At 39.7% G+C, this 19,692-nt stretch overlaps 1 protein-coding gene across 2 annotated transcripts; it reads left to right on the top strand.

Annotated features, from left to right (window-relative positions):
• The first annotated feature begins 8,995 nt into the window (after window positions 1–8,995).
• Window positions 8,996–13,247, top strand: LOC311302290 (uncharacterized protein). Of its 2 annotated transcripts, XM_084428049.1 has the most exons (7): window positions 8,996–9,078; window positions 9,468–9,773; window positions 9,851–10,216; window positions 10,679–10,798; window positions 12,359–12,418; window positions 12,564–12,643; window positions 12,755–13,247. In XM_084428049.1, the coding sequence occupies exons 1-6, from the start codon at window positions 9,018–9,020 to the stop codon at window positions 12,608–12,610; spliced, it is 960 nt and encodes a 319-aa protein (XP_084284175.1). In that variant the 5' UTR covers window positions 8,996–9,017; the 3' UTR covers window positions 12,611–12,643; window positions 12,755–13,247. The 2 variants fall into 2 exon arrangements, with proteins under 2 accessions (XP_084284175.1, XP_084284176.1); XM_084428050.1 differs by lacking the exon at window positions 10,679–10,798 and having other exon boundaries at window positions 9,003–9,078; window positions 12,755–13,246.
• The last annotated feature ends 6,445 nt before the right edge of the window (window positions 13,248–19,692 follow it).

The raw sequence follows: 19,692 nt of genomic DNA, 5'->3' as shown, positions 1-19,692 counted from the left end.
CTGTTTAGAAGATAACTGAGCCTTTAAATCTCCTTTATAAATGCTTTATAATGCATAACTAGTCCTCACTTTAGATTAGCTCACAAAAATAGTTAACTGACCACTACTACATGCTTTATAACTATCTGAATTAACCATGAACTACAGTAGAAATACATGTTAATAAAGCATTTATTAACACACAAAGTAACCATCACTATATGTCTGAATAATAAGATGTATAAATGTACATTTAAATAGTTTGTTAATCATTTACTTACACTTTCTAAGTGATCTTATGAACCACTGACAACTCCTAAATAACTGGTTTGTAAATAATGAAATACTTCATTTAGAAATGATAAATTGATCATTAATAAAGTATGAAAATACAATTATTAAACACATTATAGATGTTCTAATAAATCAAGAATAAAGCATTTATAGCTGTATTTACAAACTGCTTATTAATGTTTATTAATGCTTTATAAATGAAGAATTAACTGTTTACTAATGCTTAACTAATGATTAATAGCGTGCAGTTATTATAAAGTGTTACCCAGTGTTCTTTAGTCAAGGCTAGACAACCAATTAATATTTATACCCACAAAACATAGCTAGCATTTTGTGATTTATTTAAATGTCTAAACTGTTAATAAGAAAAACAGTAATATACACAAATAAACATCTTATGGCTCTTTTAATAAATAAAAGTGTACCTGTAACATATTGCGCTGATTATTGCGATAAAAAATAATGACATAATTATAATTGCATTACGAATGGCTGTGAATACGGTAAGGCAGTATCAGTGCAGTATAAGCTCACAGCACGATCATCGGATAACGTTAGCTGTATGCTATGCTACTATCTAGCTAACTAAAAAACACACTAACAACGAGAAATGTTTAATTTCACAATCTAAAGCTTCGGTTAAATACTAGTATATGAAACGTATAATTTAAAATACATTAATGACTCGTTATAACGTAGTACAAACGTCTTCTATAATAAAATGATTTTGTATGATTTGTAACCAGGCACTAGAGCGATTACCCATAAACGGGCTTTGCGCCAATCAGATTGCACTATTCACACCGGAGTAACCGTAATATTCACCACACCGGCCCCGTCTCGTCCGTCTGGTCCGCTGCCCTTCCTGTCGCATCGCGGACACGTCATCAGAGCGCTGCCACCGTGGGAAGGAATATCGCCGGGAACATCGCGAGACTACGGCATGCTGTGTGTGATGGAAGGCGAGGAGTGGATCTCAGCCTGCTCCGCCCCATCCGGAGGTCTACTGACCACAAATACCACATCAAAACTGAACTTTTTAACGCCCCTGTCAAATAAACCTAGCCTGATACATGATCATATTCTTGAGAAAGATATTGACCTGATGTGCCTCACTGAGACCTGGCACCAACCTGAGGTTTTTCCATCACTAAATGAAGCTTGTCCCCCTGGATACAGTTACCTGCACAGGGCTCGCTGGTCGAGGTGGTGGCCTGGCGGTAATTCACCGCGACGCTCCCAAGCTTTCTCCTCTGTCTCTACCTGATGTGTCCTCTTTTGAATATCTGGCTTTCAAATCAAACCTCCCCTCCAAGATAAACACAGTACTGATCTACCGGCCGCCCAAACCTCACCCATCCGTTATCGCAGAGACTCATGACCTCTTCACCTCCCTCTGCTCTCCATCTTCCAATACTATCATACTTGGCCATATGAACATTCACATTGAAAATCCCTCCTCCCCGTTGGCAGCTGAATTTCTAAATGTACTGGACTGTCTCAACCTCACACAGCATGTTGATGCTCCTACTCACACCAGGGGGCGCACTTTAGACCTGGTCATTTCTGACTCTCCTTCCATCAGAAACCTGTTGGTGTATGACCTGGGCGTTTCTGATCACAGCATCATCTCCATGGACGATTCCTGCCCGTCCCACCTCCCCAAGCCTAAACGTGATATTCATTTTCGCAATATAAAAAACATCAACCCTGCCATCTTGTACTCTGATCTCAAACTGCTGGCCTCAGTCAACCATCCATCAGTCAACAAATCGGTCGAACACTACAACTATTCTCTTCACTGCCTCCTGGATACACATGCCCCCCTCAAAACAAGAACTGTGTCTTTGTCATAAGCACATTTAATAACAGATGATTCTATCAGACAATGTCCTTATTCATTATGTGTGTGCGTGTAGAGAGAGAGAGAGAGAGAGAGAGAGAGAGAGAGAAAAGGCCTACATTAAATCTTATTGAATCATATAAGCTTATATTATATTTTATTGTCACACTTTAATGGGAAATTGAATTTATTTAATGAACAAACACAAAAATGTAAGGCTTTTATTTGTACACATAACACTGAAACTATGGAGTGTGTTGTGGTTCTTCATCTGCCAGAGCTTCTAACACAGGCTTCTGGCTGCTGTGTGTTAAATAAGCACCAGATGGCGCTGTCCTCCACAGTCAGGGGAAAGCCTCAGTGATTCACCAGGCTTCATTTCCCCATCCCTAGGTTCATTGTTGTGATTGGTCGTAGTGTTCTCCTATTGCCTGCAGTGAGATGTTCAAACGCACGCTTGGCGCCGCCCCTCGATTCGGACATACTTATTTGCTCGCCTACTGCTTTTTCCATACTATATAGTAGGGAAGTATGCGGTTTCGGACGCAGCCTAGGCCTCTTCTTCTTCTTCTAGGATTTAATGGCGGTTGGCAAACCAACTTAAAAAGGTGCATTCCTGCCACCTACTAAAAATGGAGTGTGAAGCGCATATTTGGAAAGGAAGTTTAAAGGAGTCATAACCTGCAATTTTCACTTTTCCACGAGAATCAATGTATGTTATGATTGCCTAACGATTATACACTGGCCGGGAAGCCGATATTTAAAAGTGAAGCGTTTGTTTACCTCAGGGTTCATAAACCAGCGCGCGTGCACGCGCACTCAAATACGAGATTTTAATTTCAGCCCCGTCTTGACGTCAAGACGGGGCAAGATATACCATATATATGGACACCGCAGGAAGCGCGCCCTGCCCCTCTCCCCCTCATATTCAGTTCAGTCGCGAAAGATGGAGAAACCGAGTACACACCTGAGTTGCTCTGTGGTTGACTGCCAGAATCAACATGTAAATGTGTTTTCTATACCAAAAACGGACCAAACTATCAGGGACCAGTGGATGAAATTAATTTTTAATGACGCTGTCCCAGCAACCCTTTCAACTGGCTTATCGTTAGGAGTCTGAGCTAAACATTTCACACAGGAATCCTTCACAAATTTGGGGCGATATCAGGCGAAGTTGGCCTCGAAGCTCCGTTTGGAAAACGCGTCCAACCATCAGAGACTTGCCTGAAATTGAAACGGTAAGACTGTGTTTTTATTGCTCTACTGTGTGTAACAAACAGCAGCTAACTGCTAATGCGGCTATTGTATGCTAGCGGGAGTCAGTGTTGGGAAAGTCACTAGACAAATAAACGAAAGACTCGAGGTGAAGTAATTATTTATGTTCCCTGTAAACGATTTTTGACTGCATTATGATGATTTCTTAATTCAGAATATGATCAAGATTGCGTAGGTGGATGTGTTCGGGGAATTTGCCAGTTAATAGTAACATTTAAAGCCCCTTAAATTAACGAAATGACTCGAAAAAAGATTTGTTTATTTTGATGAACGAGATCGAGTTCACAGTAACGTTCATCAGGCAGTAATGCGGTACGTTCAGTTCACGTTCGCCCAAAATATGAACGAGTTCATGAACTATCGTTCAATGAACGCGTTCAGGCACAACACTGGCGGGAGTATTAGCTTCGAGGTAAACATGGGGAATGGCTGATACTTTGCAAAAAAACAAATGACTGAGATCATCATGAACTCGGCTATTGTATATTGATTGCCTAACGCTTATACACTGGCCGGGAAGCCAGTCGCGGCCAGGTCGGGTTCATTCACAACTTGCGCCATGATGTCATTTTGGATTGATATGCTAAAGCTTTACCTGCGGTGTCAACCCCCCTCCTTCCTGCAACCAATCAACCCGCCCCTCATTTGCATTATTAAAATGACCGTCCACGAGAGCCAAAATATCGCATCAGATCTCGCGAGACAATAATGCCTTCAGAAATAAGGGTCTGAGTGAGTATTTTTTTTCCACTTTTCTTTTTTAGAAGGGCCTGAAAGACTATAATACAGCAGTAGGTATCCAAGGTAATACTAGGTTATGACTCCTTTAAACTAGATGTACTCTTTAAAAAAAAAAATAATAATAATAATAATAATAATATTATATATATATATATATATATATATATATATATATATATATATATATAAAATGGAGTTTAAAATCCTATTAAATACTCCTGTTTCCTTTAAAAATATAAATAACTCATGATAAACTCTTGATTGTTTAGCACCTTGTCCTAGGAGAACCTGAAGTGTCAGCTCATTGATTTCTACATTTCTTAAAGCATGTTTTCTCTCTAGGCCTCCCTAGAGGTGCCTGCTTAAATACCCTCTACCTACCTGGCCACGCCCTCCACTAATTGCCACCTCACGGGCTACACAATGATGATTGTAGTGACGATTCTCTCTGACCAATCAGTGATCAGCAGTGTTTACACATCACATTTACCTCCTTTGGAATGACGTAGATGGTACTAAAAACAGCACCAGGTACTATTCACAGTGGACAACCCCCTTCACAAAGCAAGTAGAGTCGGGTTGAGGCGTAGCGCACAGTGGAAAAGTGCCGTAACAGACTGTATGATCCACACAAAGATCTGATCCCATCTTGAGTCAGTCTGGGATTACATGAAGAGATAGAAACAACTGAGACAGACTACATCCATAAAAACTGTGGCAACATCTCAGAGATACTTGGAGAAATCTGCCTCTAAAGCTACTGAAAATGTTTAGGCATTAGTAAAAAATTTTTTTAAAACCTGTACGGTGAGGATCTTTTAAACCAGATTATTTGATAATTTATATTAAATAAATAAAATCAATATTTGGTGTGAACATTCTTTGCATTTAAACCAGCTTTTGTCCTGGGAACACTTGCACAGTTTTTAAGGCTTTGCTGGTAGATTTATTAAAGCATCTTGGAGATGTTGCCACAGTTTTTAAGGGAATAATCTCTCTCAAGTTTTTGTCTCTTCGTGTAATCTCAGACTGACTCGATGGTGAGATCAGACCTCTGTGAAGACCATATACCAAATAGTTCTTAATGGGATGTTTTGGAGTAAAATCAACCTAGGGTCCTTTGCACCATGACCTCAAGCCGAATGGTTGGTGCAGGAACCTGATTAAGGTACCTACTTTGCAGTATGTAAGTATTTTCCATCAATGGCTCAGCTCTTTCTGCCCCATCAAAGCCATCCTCTGAAAACATGCGGTGTAGGCGCATTTTCATCTCACCCAATATAGTCTCGGTCTCGCCACTGGGTAGATCTGCAGGAGCCCATCTCACGCACCCATATTGATCCACTGGGCCTCTTGCCATTGTCCCTGCTCCACTGCAGGCCCTCCTCTTCCTCGTTAGTTGGCACATGCAATGGGGTTGGTTGGCACAGATGCTATAAGTTACAAAGAATGAGGTGACAAATATAAAGAACTTGAGCGTTTAATTCAAACCAGAAGCAGAATAACATTCAACAGAATTTCTGCCCATTTTTAACCAAATCAAAAACAAAAACAGTTTGTATAGTATATGTGTGTGTGTTTGTGTATGAGTGGCACTGAAGCAAAACTTCCCCAGGCCGACTATTCTCTTAAGACACCCCAGACAGTTATTATATATTTATAAATATACAACATATAATAATATTATTATAATATGATGATGTCTATATATATATATATATATATATATATATATATATATATATAGCCTATATATTTATATGCTATTATTAAATATGTTATTATTATATAATATATCATATATAGGGCTACTATATACTGTATTACACACACACACACACACACACACATATATATATATATATATATATATATATATATATATATATATATATATATATATATATTTTACTAAAATTATGTTAGCCACATAGCATCACTCATCAGAGACTTTTAAATTTCATATCAAAATATAGCTGATCCTATCTATATCAACTGAAATCCTTACATTTTATATATCTCTATCATAGTTCTAAAATGTAGCCTATTTAGTGGTTAGCCTATTTTTTTTTGTTTTAACACAGTAAAATAGAAAAGTTATCCTCACCTCAACAGTTAGTGACAGTTCAATGATTTTAGTAAATGGGTGTGAGAGGGCAGAGGGCAGTCATTTTAATGTCATATTTTTGTGGCAACGCCCTCTAGTATACTGGAATTGAACTGTGTGCCAACCAACCCTTGACCCAACCAGCCCCGCTCTCCCCTACTGTAGAAGTGTGGTGCCATTCTGGGCATTATTAGTGCGGTTAAGCCATCCGGCTGATATCTCTAAATAAGCTCTAACTTTAATAATCAAGGCACAAAAGGCTTCTGGGAGGTGTTTGGCTCGAGGTCATGGTGCAAAGGACCCTTGGTTGATTTTACTCCGAACTATTCCTTTAATGTTGTACAAACATGCATTATTATAAAAAATAAAGTTATGTTAGTTACTTAATTAGTAAGGTACTGGACACATGTAGGTTTGACCAGTAGTATACTGAATGATGTTAGTAGGGCCCTCTGAATTTTGTTTGTAAAATCTGCTTACATTTTAAAAGATTGGTTAAATTGTTTGCTTTATGAATGAAATTGATTATAGCCTACATGCTGTTTGATGATTCAAATTAAACCATAAATATGGAATCCATGAAAACTAAAACGGAAAAAATTAATTGGAAAAAATAAAGCTGATTTCATAGGGCCTTACATTACCTTGGACAATCAAGCGAGGTGTGCTCGGCAATCTGGCCATCCTCTGGACGTCGGCAGCTGTGGCAGATGGCTGTAAAGTAAGTGTTTACCACTTCCTGATTGGTCTATTTTTGAACAAAAAATAACAATAAACATGAAAAAAAAAATGGTAAAAAATCTAAAATCTAAATTAAATGCGTTCAAGTCTTTCGCGACGTTTCTGTAAATAATATTACCTTCTTCAGGCTGACTTGACCTTTAAGAAAAAAAATTGAGGAACAGTGGATAAATATATAGCTATACAATATATATAATAATATAAACTATAATATGTATAGAGTACAATATATGTAGCCTATATTTAAAGATATATCTTCCTCAATAAGATTAACAAGGTAAATGAGCTCTTTGTTAAAACGTGGAGGAGCGAAAAGGCTGCGACCAGTTGCTGTCTGTTGAGAGCATGCAATGAGAGCGCGCTTGAATGCGCGCCCCCTTATATAGTCTGGCTCTAGAAAAAAGATTAGTTTTCAATATGTGGATTTACCGTCCTTCTAAGTGAAATAGCTTCAAAGTTGGACAGCGAAAGGTAAGTAGAACTTCATATAATAAAGTGTATAGTTGTGTTAGTATATTTATTTCCTGATTTAAGTAAGAAATGAGTTAGTTTCGTTCGTGGGTTCGTGCCAGAGCTTCTAACACAGGCTTCTGGCTGCTGTGTGTTAAATAAGCACCAGATGGCGCTGTCCTCCACAGTCAGGGGAAAGCCTCAGTGATTCACCAGGCTTCATTTCCCCATCCCTAGGTTCATTGTTGTGATTGGTCGTAGTGTTCTCCTATTGCCTGCAGTGAGATGTTCAAACGCACGCTTGGTGCCGCCCCTCGAGCTGGCCGATTTTCATCAGTCGACCCCAGACCATTAATCTTTTAGATTTAGGTCTGGATTTCCAGGCTAGGAACTATAGGCAACGTCAGCACATTGAAATTAGCAAGCCACATTATTTAAATGTGAAATGTGTCAAGAAGCTCAGGGCAAGTAATGAACCGGTGTTTGTGTGTTAATAAAGGAGTCTGGATCGGATATATTTCTCAGGGCTGGAGAGAGTAAAGCAGAACGTTATAATCCATGTGGAGAAACTCTTCCAGAAGACATTTAATATCATGTGCAAATACTTTCTGTTTCACCAAACTGGAGCTGATGCTAATAATTACTTTAAAATACTTTAAAAACTGTTTAAGAATTGAGGAGTCATGGATAGTGGAGAACGTTTCAGTAGTAAACCAATTTTATCACTAATAATTTAATGATGTTATTTATAGAATTGAACTGCATGCAGGAAACTCTAAAATAAGAAAGTGAAACTAACAGAAATACTCTCGTGTGCAAAAGTAGAGCCTGTCCATCGTGTTCAGTCTGAAGCGTTGAGCGTAAGTGTGTTTGAGCCAGTGTGGTGAACAATATTGTCACATTATGTGCGGTTTAGTGTTGTTTTCATGGACTTTCAGGTTCTTGTCATTTGTCACATGTCTTTGTTCAGATTCCCCCACTCATCTATCTCTGGTCACAGTCATTATTAGTTCATCCGTGTCAGCTGTGTGCTATTAATGATGTGTGTGTGTGTGTGTGTGTGTGTCTGTCCTGCTGCCTGTTTAGACTCACACCTGTTGGGATTATTCCATTAAACCGTGTGTTGGAACTGTGGAAGCCTCAGACCCCGCAACGATTGTTCATTTTCTTGTTTTCTGTTTCATTCAACCAATAACTGATTTGATTGTTCACTTCCAGGTTTAAATGATTGTTGTCCAACTATTTTAGCTTTAATTAAAAAAAAAAAGATTTGAACGGGAACTCGCGCCTCTTGCCCTCTTCTAAGTGTGTCTTTATTTGGACAGTTTTTCCTCGTTATTTCGAGCTGGTGTAGAATTGAGCACTTGCTATATGAGCAATAATGAAAAATACATTTGTATTGAATTCCACTTGAATTCTAGTGAAGCAACACTTCTCAGAGTTTCATCTCTCAGTCTGTCAGAACACAGGAAGTTAATAACCACAGGAGGAGATGATGATGTTTAAAGGAGGAGCTGTAACTATTTATAATGAAGAGAAAGAGCTGTAACTATATCTAATGAAGAGGAAGACTGACAGAAACAGAAAATGGCTGATAAGTGTGATCTGTGTCTGCTGGGACTGATCATTCTCTCTTCACTTCTCACAGGTAAAGAAATCTGTATTTTCTCTAAAGACATTTAGTGGAATTAGTCTGGAAAGAGTTCATTTGAACATGCTCAGTTTATTCTTGCACACATTCACGTTGTGATCTCAGAGTTGTGTATTGATACACACAGATCATACTGTATTATTCCTGATACTGGACATAGTGTCACTCAAACATCTGATGATGAAGAATTATCTTCATATTAAGAGTGTGTCAGTGATTTGAACAGCTCTCTGATAAAGACTAATAGTTTATTCTGGAGAGTGTGTTGTTTGCTTTAAGTCAGGAAAAATACTATGATTTAAAACTTCTGCTTTTTATGCTGGTGTGTTTTATGTTTCATTTATTAATATATATCATAATGATCACTGAGATATACTGTGTTTCAGGAACCAGTGGAGATGATGTGTTCATCAGTTCTGGTGGAAATGTCTCTCTGTCCTGTAATAAAGCTCTTTCTGACTGCAAATCAACTACATGGACCTACAATAACAGACATTCAGCAGTTAAACTGATTACTGGAGGGATAAAGAATAAAGACACAGAGAGACATGAGAGACTGAGTCTGGAGTCTGACTGCTCTCTGAACATCAAGAACGTCACAGGAGAAGATTATGGATTATACAGATGCAGACAATATGTGAATGGAGAACAACAAGGATCTTATGCTTATGTTTATCTGCATGTTCTTCATGGTAAGTTTATGATTATGTGGTCAATTTCAAAACTCAGATGATGATTGAAGAGTCTGTGATTTGTGTCTTGTGTTCAGTTTCAGTGTCTTCATCATCATCATCATCATCATCATCATCATCATCATCTTCATCCTCACAGACTGAGATCAGTCCAGGCCGCTCTGTGACTCTCTCCTGTCAGTTGTATTCATCTCCTGTATCCTCCTGTGATTATTGGGTCAGTTCTAGGGGAGTTAAGCTGTTGTGGGTGAATCAGGCTGGTGTTGATCTGAAGACAGACTCCAGATATCAGATATTATCATCATCATCATCAGATCAATATCCCTGTATCATCACTCTGACTACAACACTCCTGAATGAAGATGACAACAGAGAGTGGAGATGTCAGCTTACTCACAGAGATCAACTGGAGACCTCAGTCAGATTCACTGTCAAGTATTCAGGTGAGAAAACACTCTTTTCTGACAGATTTGTGAAAACTTCCACAGATTGGCTCTACTCTTTCTGATGGCTTCATACGTTTTGGAGTTGTAAAATATTAGTGGTCAAAGTCATAAACTGCATAACAATCCTTATAATTCCCAATATTGGCCTCCTACATGGGTCATACATGATATATTGCATAAATCAGACGAGTGTATTAAAGCCTAGTATGACCCATGTAGGAGGTCGGCTTTAGGAATTATAAGGCTTATGTCCTTCATTCAAGCTGAAGGTTTATTTGCAGAAGCTCAACTGTGTTTCACTCTCATATAAACCAGGAATAAATTATACAGTAACACAGTAATACAGTTATACAGTAATACAGTACAGTCTCTTCTCAACTACTGCCACTGTAAACTGTGATGATGAACACAAACTGCATGTCATGATCAATATGAACATATGATGTTAATGTCCTACAGATGATGCGTCTGAACATTCATCTTCTGCAGATCCAGTCGCTTCACCAACACTGATTCCAGTCAGAAGCTCAAACTCTGAGAAGACATCAAGCCGAACTACAGCAGCAGATCCTACACAAGGTTCATGATCACATGATCACTGTATAAATAGATTTATTTTTGGTGAATGATATGGCGATAGTCATTCTCCTCCTGACAGCTTGAGAGTGAAGTAAGAAGATAATAGATGACAGACTCGTGCATATATTCATCATTTCTGTGATGTGAAGCTCAAGTATTATGTGATGATAGATAGATAGATAGATAGATAGATAGATAGATAGATAGATAGATAGATAGATAGATAGATAGATAGATAGATAGATAGATAGATTGTTTATTTAGCCACACGACAATGCCGGTGGAATTTGTTTTCGGTACAGTATGTTTAAGCTCTACATCATCATACATTACAAACAGCAAATAGACAATACACTTCACAACATGTAACAGTACAAGATACAGTGGGTAAATGACCATGCGCAGTGTATGAGAGGACAAACTAAACTAAAGAGAGGAGTTCAGAGTCCTGATGGCTATGGGGAAAAAGCTGTTTGTGAAGCGTTTGGTCTTGGTAGAGAGTGAGCTGTAGCGCCTCCCTGAGGGAAGGAGCTGAAAGAGGTGGTGCGCTGGATGTGAGGGGTCAGAGATGATTTTCTTTGCCCGCTTTACAGTCCGATGTGTATAGAGGGAATCGACTGAAGGCAGTGGTTTGATCTTGGAGTAGTTTTTTCTTGCTGTAGTTTTTTCTTTGTTTGGCTGTCTGTGCTACCATACCATACTGTTATTGATGATGTAATGATGGACTCGATGATAGCGGAATAGAACAGAACAAGGAGCTGATATTTGATCCGGTATTTTTTTAAGCTGCCTGAGGAAGTAAAGTCTTTGTTGAGCTTTTGCAATGATGTGATTAGTGTTAGTTGTCCACTTCAGGTTATTGCTAATGTGTGTTCCTAGGAATTTAAAGGAGTCAGTGATGGTGATTGAATTGCCATTTACTTGTATGGGTGTTTTGGGATATGGCCTACGTCTAAAGTCAACAATGAGTTCCTGGGTTTTGGCTGTGTTGAGCTGGAGGTCATTGTTCGAACACCAATTTACAGCTTGGTCCACCACCATGCGGTACTGTGTTTCATCATTGTCTGAGATGAGGCCTACAATGGTTGTGTCGTCCGTATACTTTATTATTTTCACTGAAGTGTCCATGGATGTAAAGTATGCTGTATAAAGGGAAAAGAGCCAAGGGGAGAGAACACAGTCCTGAGGAGCTCCTGTACTGAGGGTTCATCGAGGGAGTCACAAGCTGCACTGAATATGTCCCAATTCGTGCATTCGAAACACCCTTGAAGCGTTTCAATGGCATCTATGGTCCAGGACCTGACAGATTTGGATGTTTTCTTAACGGATTTAAGCTTTTGTCTGTACTTCAAATTGTCAGGTGTAATCCTCCTGATATGTAACAACTCCTCACGACTATATGATGTGATGCATGATGTTTCCCTCACATATAACACAGACAAAAGTGCAAAACATAATAGCAGAGCAGGTATCGGGGCAAGCCTCCTGGCAGCCATTTTGGGTGATGTTGTGTATATGTGGCATTATGTGTTGAACTGAACTAACAGACGTGATCCACAGATCCAGCTGATACAGCATCAGAAACTGAAGTCAGTGTGACTGCTGGATCATTATACAGAGGTACGACACGTTCATTTATACTGACAGCTTTATAACATTAAACTATCAGTCAGTCTGTAAATGCTTCATCAATAACTGTTGATAGTTGAATACCCTTGACTTCAGTCATGTACAGTTTCTCTTCTTCCTCTCATGTTTCCTGCAGTGATTGTGATTATTGTTGAGATCGCAGTTTTGCTGCTCCTACTGTGATTCTTCTTCAGATCATCTGTGCAAGAAGAGCTGGTGAGTTTTGAGCCGCACACAATCTGATGATTCACACTCATCTGATCTGGAACAATCTGCAATCATGATAAAAACACATACGAGAGGTCAGTCAATGCTTTTATTTTGCAGGGAGGAAGGACTCGAAGCACCCAGAGGAAATAGAGATGCCGACAATATTAGAATAAAATACTGATGAGTTTAGAGCCAATCTGCAGCAATATTTACAATAGCAGAAACTTACAGAGGATTGTTCATTGTTTTATTTTCTTCTTCTCAGAAAACAGAGGAAAAACTCTGAGCACTTATAGTGACATAATCATGTTTAGATTAAAATGTGTTTTTACATATAAAAAGCCAGATTTATTTTCATTTATATGGATTTTATGGATATATTTGCCTACAGTGTTGAAAGTCATTCTCTTGCGCTTCATATGTAAACTACTTTAAATATAATATTAATACAGTAATGGACAGACTCAGACTGTATAATCTCTCTCTGTTCTGTGTGATGGAGCTGATTTGAGGATTCTTGGATCTTGTCTGTTCATTCCTGTTTTTAGCATCTTTTTTCATTTTGAATGATTGCTATAATTGTCTTAATAAACCTCTGCAGTTGTGTTTAATAAGTCTCCTTTCCTGAGATGTTTGTTAGGAATATGTTAATTCCCCTTCATGAGCTGGTAATGTATCTGTAAGTCCACTGAAGCGAGTTGTAGTTGAGAAGCCGCTTCAATAACCGAGAGCTAGATATTGGGTCTTAAACACCTCACGACACCCTGAAGGACCCACTGAGAGGTCAGACTTGAAGCACTGTTCCTGAGATGCTCTTCTTGGTGGTTAACTGTAAGCAGCAGACAGATCCAGCAAGAGGAGAACTGAGGATTCGGAGGCTCCTCTTGCCAGTCTCAGAGCTTCAATAACCGAGAGCAGGGCCGTCTCAGTTTAGTGGCGCTTCTGAAGCCAGACTGGTTGTTGTCCAGGAGGATGTTCTGTGTGAGAAATGGAGATAGTTGGTCGAAAACGACTCGTTCAAGTGTTTTAGCAAAGTGGTCCAGAAGTTCAGGGAGGCGGAAGTTAAATCAGTGGTGCTTGAGAAATACATCCCAGATCTTCCAGAGCATTTGTAGTGTTGATAAAGGAGTCTGGATCTGATCTATTTCTCAAGGCTGGAGAGAGTAAAGCAGAACGTTATAATCCATGTGTAGAAACTCCCTGAAGACAGTTAATATCTGCTTTACAGACGCTCATGTGCAAATGCAGGTTTATTTTACCAAGCTGATGCTAATAATTACTTTACAATACTTTTAAAATCTGTTTTATAATTCAGGAGTCATGGATAGTGGAAACCTTTTCAGTAACAAACCAATTTTATCACTAATAATTTCAATATTTTACTTCTAGAGTTTAATGGCATGCAGGAAACTACTAAAATACAGACGTGAAACTAAGAGTGATGCTAAGAATAGCCTGTAAGGGTGGATTTCCTGCAGGGGTTCAGTCTGCAAGACTGCCGAATGACTAAAGAAACGTTGTCAGCAAGATGGTAGAAAACTGCACATTTCTTGTCTATTCCACCCACTGCCACTTATACCAACGACGGAAATAAGTGCAGTTACAATAGCTTAATATGTGGAAGAGTGTTGCTGTAGAGAGTGATGATATTGTATTGTAGTGTGTGTGTGTAGAGAGAGAGAGAGAGAGAGAGACCGAATCGGAAGAAAAATTAGGAGTCCTTGAGTCCAAGAAAGCCTGTGGTGTAGACAGCATCCTGAACGAGATGCTGAAACACACAGACCAAAGCTTCAGACTGGCCATGCTCAAACTGTTCAATGATGTTCTGTGTGTCGGGTTCTTCCCTGAGATCTGGAACAAGGGCCTCATCAGCCCCATCCACAAGAGCGGAGACAAACTAGACCCCAACAACTACCGAGGCATCTGTGTGAACAGTAACCTGGGGAAGGTTCTCTGCAGCATCTTAAACGCCAGACTTTTACACTTCCTTATGAAGCACAATGCCTTGAGTAAATCCCAAACTGGCTTTCTCCCAAAATGTCGCACATCCGATCACATTTTTACATTACAAACACTAATTGACAAATATGTACATCAAAACAAAGAACAAATTTTTGCTTGTTTCGTTGATTTCAAGAAAGCATTTGATTCAATCTGGCACGAAGGATTATACCTAAAGCTTATCGACAGTGGAGTAGGGGGGAAATTCTATGATTTGATCAAATCGATGTACACAGCCAGCCAATGCGCTGTCAAAATCGGAAACCAAAGAACCGAATGTTTCCCCCAGGGGCGCGGAGTGAGACAGGGCTGCAGTTTAAGCCCCACCCTCTTCAACATCTACATCAACCAATTGGCCAATACATTAGAACATGCTCCCTTTCAAGGTCTCACTCTCCACGACACAGAGATCAAGTGTCTTCTCTACGCAGACGACCTGGTCCTCCTGTCGCCCACTAAAGAGGGGCTTCAGGACAGCCTGGATCTGCTGGAGGATTACTGTCAGTCCTGGGCCCTGACCGTCAACCTCCAGAAAACTAGAGTCATGATGTTCCAGAAACGCTCCAGATCTCAGGGACAAACACACACATTCACACTCTCACACAGAACCATTGAGAGCACCAAAACATACACCTACCTCGGCCTGAAAATAACTCCAACTGGTAACTTTACTTTGGCTGTGAATGAACTCAAAGAGAAAGCTCAAAGGGCTTTCTATGCCATAAAACGATCAATCAAAATTGACATCCCAATCCAAATTTGGCTCAAACTTTTCAAATCAATAATTGAACCAATTGTTCTATATGGCAGTGAAGTGTGGGGTCCTTCTATAAAATTTGATTTTTTAAATTGGGAAAAACATCCGATTGAAACTCTACAATTAGATTTCTGTAAAAGAATACTCAAAGTCCAAAGAAAAACACCTAACAACGGATGCAGGGCAGAATTAGGCCAATACTCTCTCCTTCTAAACATCCAAAAAAGAGCCATCAAATTCTGGAAACACCTGAAAACAAGCGACCCCAACACATACCATTACAGAGCCCTCAAACACCAAGAGCTGAGCGTAGCGAGGAGTCCCCTGTGCCAGCTGGTGCTGAGACTGACTGAGCTCTCTCCTGCAGAGATCAGCTCGCCTCAGCACTCACACACACTCACACACATTCGGCCTGCACAAATTATCAACACAGAACAAGACAAGTACATCACCCATTGGACGAACACCATTCAAAACCAACACAAACTGGAATGTTATTCGGCACTAAATCGAGAGTACACTGTTGCGAGCTACCTGAGCACAGTGAGTGATGTGAAGCTCAGGAAAACCCTGACGATGTACAGACTCAGCGAGCACAGCCTGGCCATCGAGTGAGTGTGTGTGTGTGTGTGAGAGAGAGACTCAGCGAGCACAGCCTGGCCATCGAGAGTGTGTGTGTGTGTGTGTGTGTGTGTGTGTGTGTGAGAGAGACTCAGCGAGCACAGCCTGGCCATCGAGACGGGCCGGCGCAGACAGACCTGGCTCTCCCGGGAGGACAGACTCTGCACGCACTGCATTCTGGGAGTGCCGGAGACCGAGCTGCACTTCCTCACAGAATGCCCAAAATATGAACACATCAGAGACCAATATTACCCCAAAATTAATAAGATATTTCCCCAATTTAACACCTGTAACCCAACCCAAAAACTCAGATTCATCCTTGGCGAAGAAGCCAGATGCTCCAATTTAGCAGCAAGACTAGTAGCATCTCTCCACATCCTGAGGGACGAGCAGAGCAGCAAACGCCCAATACACACACACTCACTCACAGCCTAACACACCCCATCACACACACACACACACACACACACACACACACACACACACACACACACACAGCCTAACCCATCCCATCACACCTACACACATATATGATGTTCAAGTTCAGTGTTTGTTTATTTTTGTTTTTTATATACATGATTTCTGCAATATAATCCTTTTTATTTTATTTATTAATCTTTGTTTACACTATTATTATTGCTTTTTGTTATCTGTATTATTATTTTTGCAATAACTAGCCAAGATAATATATATAATACTATCTTTATTTAATTTAACTATTATTATAATTTTGTGTACTAAATGTTCTAAATCATTTTCTATGTTGTTGTGATGCTTTGGCAATACAAAATGTACTCTTTTGTCATGCCAATAAAGCTTTCTGAATTGAATTGAATTGAGAGAGAAGAGAGAGTTAGAGGAAAGAGGAGGTAGAGAGAGGGAGAGTGTGTAGAGAGAGAGAGTGTGTGTAGAGAGAGAGAGAGAGAGAGAGAGAGAGAGAGAGTGTAGAGAGTTAGAGGAAAGAGGAGGTAGAGAGAGATAGATAGTGTGTAGAGAGAGAGAGAGAGTGTGTAGAGAGAGAGAGAGAGAGTGTAGAGAGAGTAGAGAGAGAGAGTGTGTGTTTAGAGAGTAAAAGGAAAGAGGAGGTAGAGAGAGAGAGAGACCCAAGAAAGGGACCCAGAGAAGAAGAGAGACAGAGCAACAGCTGCAATCTTGTTTTATCCTTTCCTGACCATGTGACTTTAACCCAAATGAGAGACATTCAAACTGACCAATCAGATAATCACACTCCCCCCACCGCACTAAAGATGTGACAGGTCATCGACCCCGAAGTACACACATCTTGGCCTACAGGCCTTGATCACTATCAGCCCCTCTGTGCCTTTAGGAACTACAAATGCTCCTTGTGGGAGAAAGAGGGGTGGAAAACAGTAAAGCAAATGTCTTTGTTCGTTTCAGATATCTTGGATTATTTTCAGTCCTACACTGAATATCCGATTCAGTCCCTCCGCAGAAGTAGCAGTGCTTCACCTTCTGAGAATATAGTTCCCAGTGTGTGTACGGTTAGAAGAGGCTGTGTCTCATGTGACCTTGTTATTTGAACACGCTGTGACTATACACATCACAACATGTAAATAGGAAAATGTTGGCGTTATTGTGTCACTTATTGGGAGCAGTCGGGACATTTATTATTTTATTTTTACAGATCGGGCTCGGGTCGGTCTCGGGCTCATTTAGCTTCTCTCCTTTCATCATGCCCATAATATATGTGCAGAGCGCAGGCTACTGTATGAAATATTGTTATATTGATAATATTATAAATATGCAACGCAATATGCGATTACGCGAGTGCAATGCATCAGGTGACAGTTGAGCATGCAGAGCATCAGGGAGAAGTTGGAGCGTGGGGAGTTACTGAAAGTTCCCAATGCTTCAGGAAAAGCTGCATTTTGAAAGAGTTTTGATTTGATTACCACAACAAACAATGAGCCTGAAGCCTTCAACAGTGGATGCTGTTCTTCTCCACAACACTCGCCAATAAACAGCGAATGATGACCAACGTACATGTAGCCGACTCAGTTCAACAGAGTCTTTTATTTATTATATTTTTATTATTATTTAACGTTAGCCAGTTGGCGAAGAGTTCTCTGAAACGTTGTTCTTCAATATAGGAGCCAAAACACTGTACATGTTATTTGGGATATGGAATAACCTTATATTTGATTTATAAGGGTTATATTACTACATTAATAGCTTATTGCTAATAGTAGTCGAACATAGCTTTATTAAAAGATTATTATTTTTCAGTTATGTTTCTCAGTAATGTTAAGGAGGTTTACAGAAAACGATCATTGATATTATTTGAATTATAAATGCTGTATTTGTGATTTGGAAACAATGAAAACCATTTTATGTTTAGTTCAGGGTTTAGGTTGAATTTAGGGCTACCGCCCCTTTAAGAGAATTGTGCTGGTTTTCCCGCAATACCGTTGAAGCGTCATAACTGACTTTGGACGCTCGGAGCCAGCTGTGAACTAGTACCTGAGCGATATAGTTTTCTTACCGTAGCCTATGGACGTTACATTGTCTTAGAAATATCAGACAGCATTAGTTTTGGTTTAAGAAACATTTATTTTATTACTCCTGTAAGAAGATTTCACTGTGGGACCTGAATAAACGGTCATTTTTGTTATCCTTTGACATTGGAGTCCAGTGGAGCTTTTTTATGCCCTGATACAACGTTCTACGGCACGAGTAACTAACTTTCGCAAGGGATTGGACTGCTGGCCCTGACATAGTAAGAAAACTGTGCTCTAGGAGGAAAAAGGATTCAAGAATCAAGAACTGCTGGAGCTCTGTAAGGAAGGAAAAGAAGCAGATTGGTGGGCAGTGAGTACTGAAGAAAAGAGAATGTGGATGCTATTTGTGCCTTTTCTGTTGAGTGGAGACGTCAAAATTTAACATACTTGTTGCTAATTAGCTAAGTTGGTGCAACTTTAGCTACTATTTGTAGCAAGTGCTGACAGCCTCTTGTGAGAGTTATAGAGAAACGTCTTCACCAGGCAAATAGGCAAATTGATTTTTTGGTTCTCACTGTAACTTAAATTCATCAAGATGAGCCAAGCAGACTATTCAACCCCACAACCTGAACCTACTGAAGCTAGACAGGTTAAAGTCACAGCCAAGGCTTATGAAGAAAAAGTCTGTCATGCCATTAATAAAAGGAAAAACAAGCTAGGTCAGCTAACCAGCAAAATGAATCAGATAACTCAGTCAATGGATGAAGGTGACGACAGTAACCTGCCAGCTGTAGAGAAAATGTTATCAGTAGAGTTCAATAAGCTGTTTGGAGAGTTTTGTGAACTAAATACATCAGTCAAAGTGTTACTGGATGAAACGTCAGAAATGAATGCAGATCAGGAAGGATGGTTTAAGCCGAAGGCCGATATGTTTTATAACTTTGCTACTAAGGCTGAGAAATGGATAAAAGAGGTGCATCAGCGCATAGCCGAGGCTAAAAAGACAAATGAGGAGATTTCTCCTGAAGATAGTGCATCAGTGGCTATTGCTTCGAGAAAGTTAAGGAAAGGGTCTAAAGCACCATCCTCAGTACATTCCAAAGCATCCTCTGCATCAGCGGCCCGTTTGAAGGCTGAATTAGAGAGAGCTGAGCTACAAGCTCGAGCTTTCACTCTAAAACAAAAGCAACTACTTGATGAACAGGAAGCTAAGATAA

This window comes from Rutilus rutilus (genome assembly GCF_951802725.1).
Source record: "Rutilus rutilus genome assembly, chromosome: 1".
Taxonomy (NCBI): domain Eukaryota; kingdom Metazoa; phylum Chordata; class Actinopteri; order Cypriniformes; family Leuciscidae; genus Rutilus; species Rutilus rutilus.
Note: the sequence above shows the minus strand (reverse complement) of the source record. Positions and strands in the feature narration are given on the sequence as shown.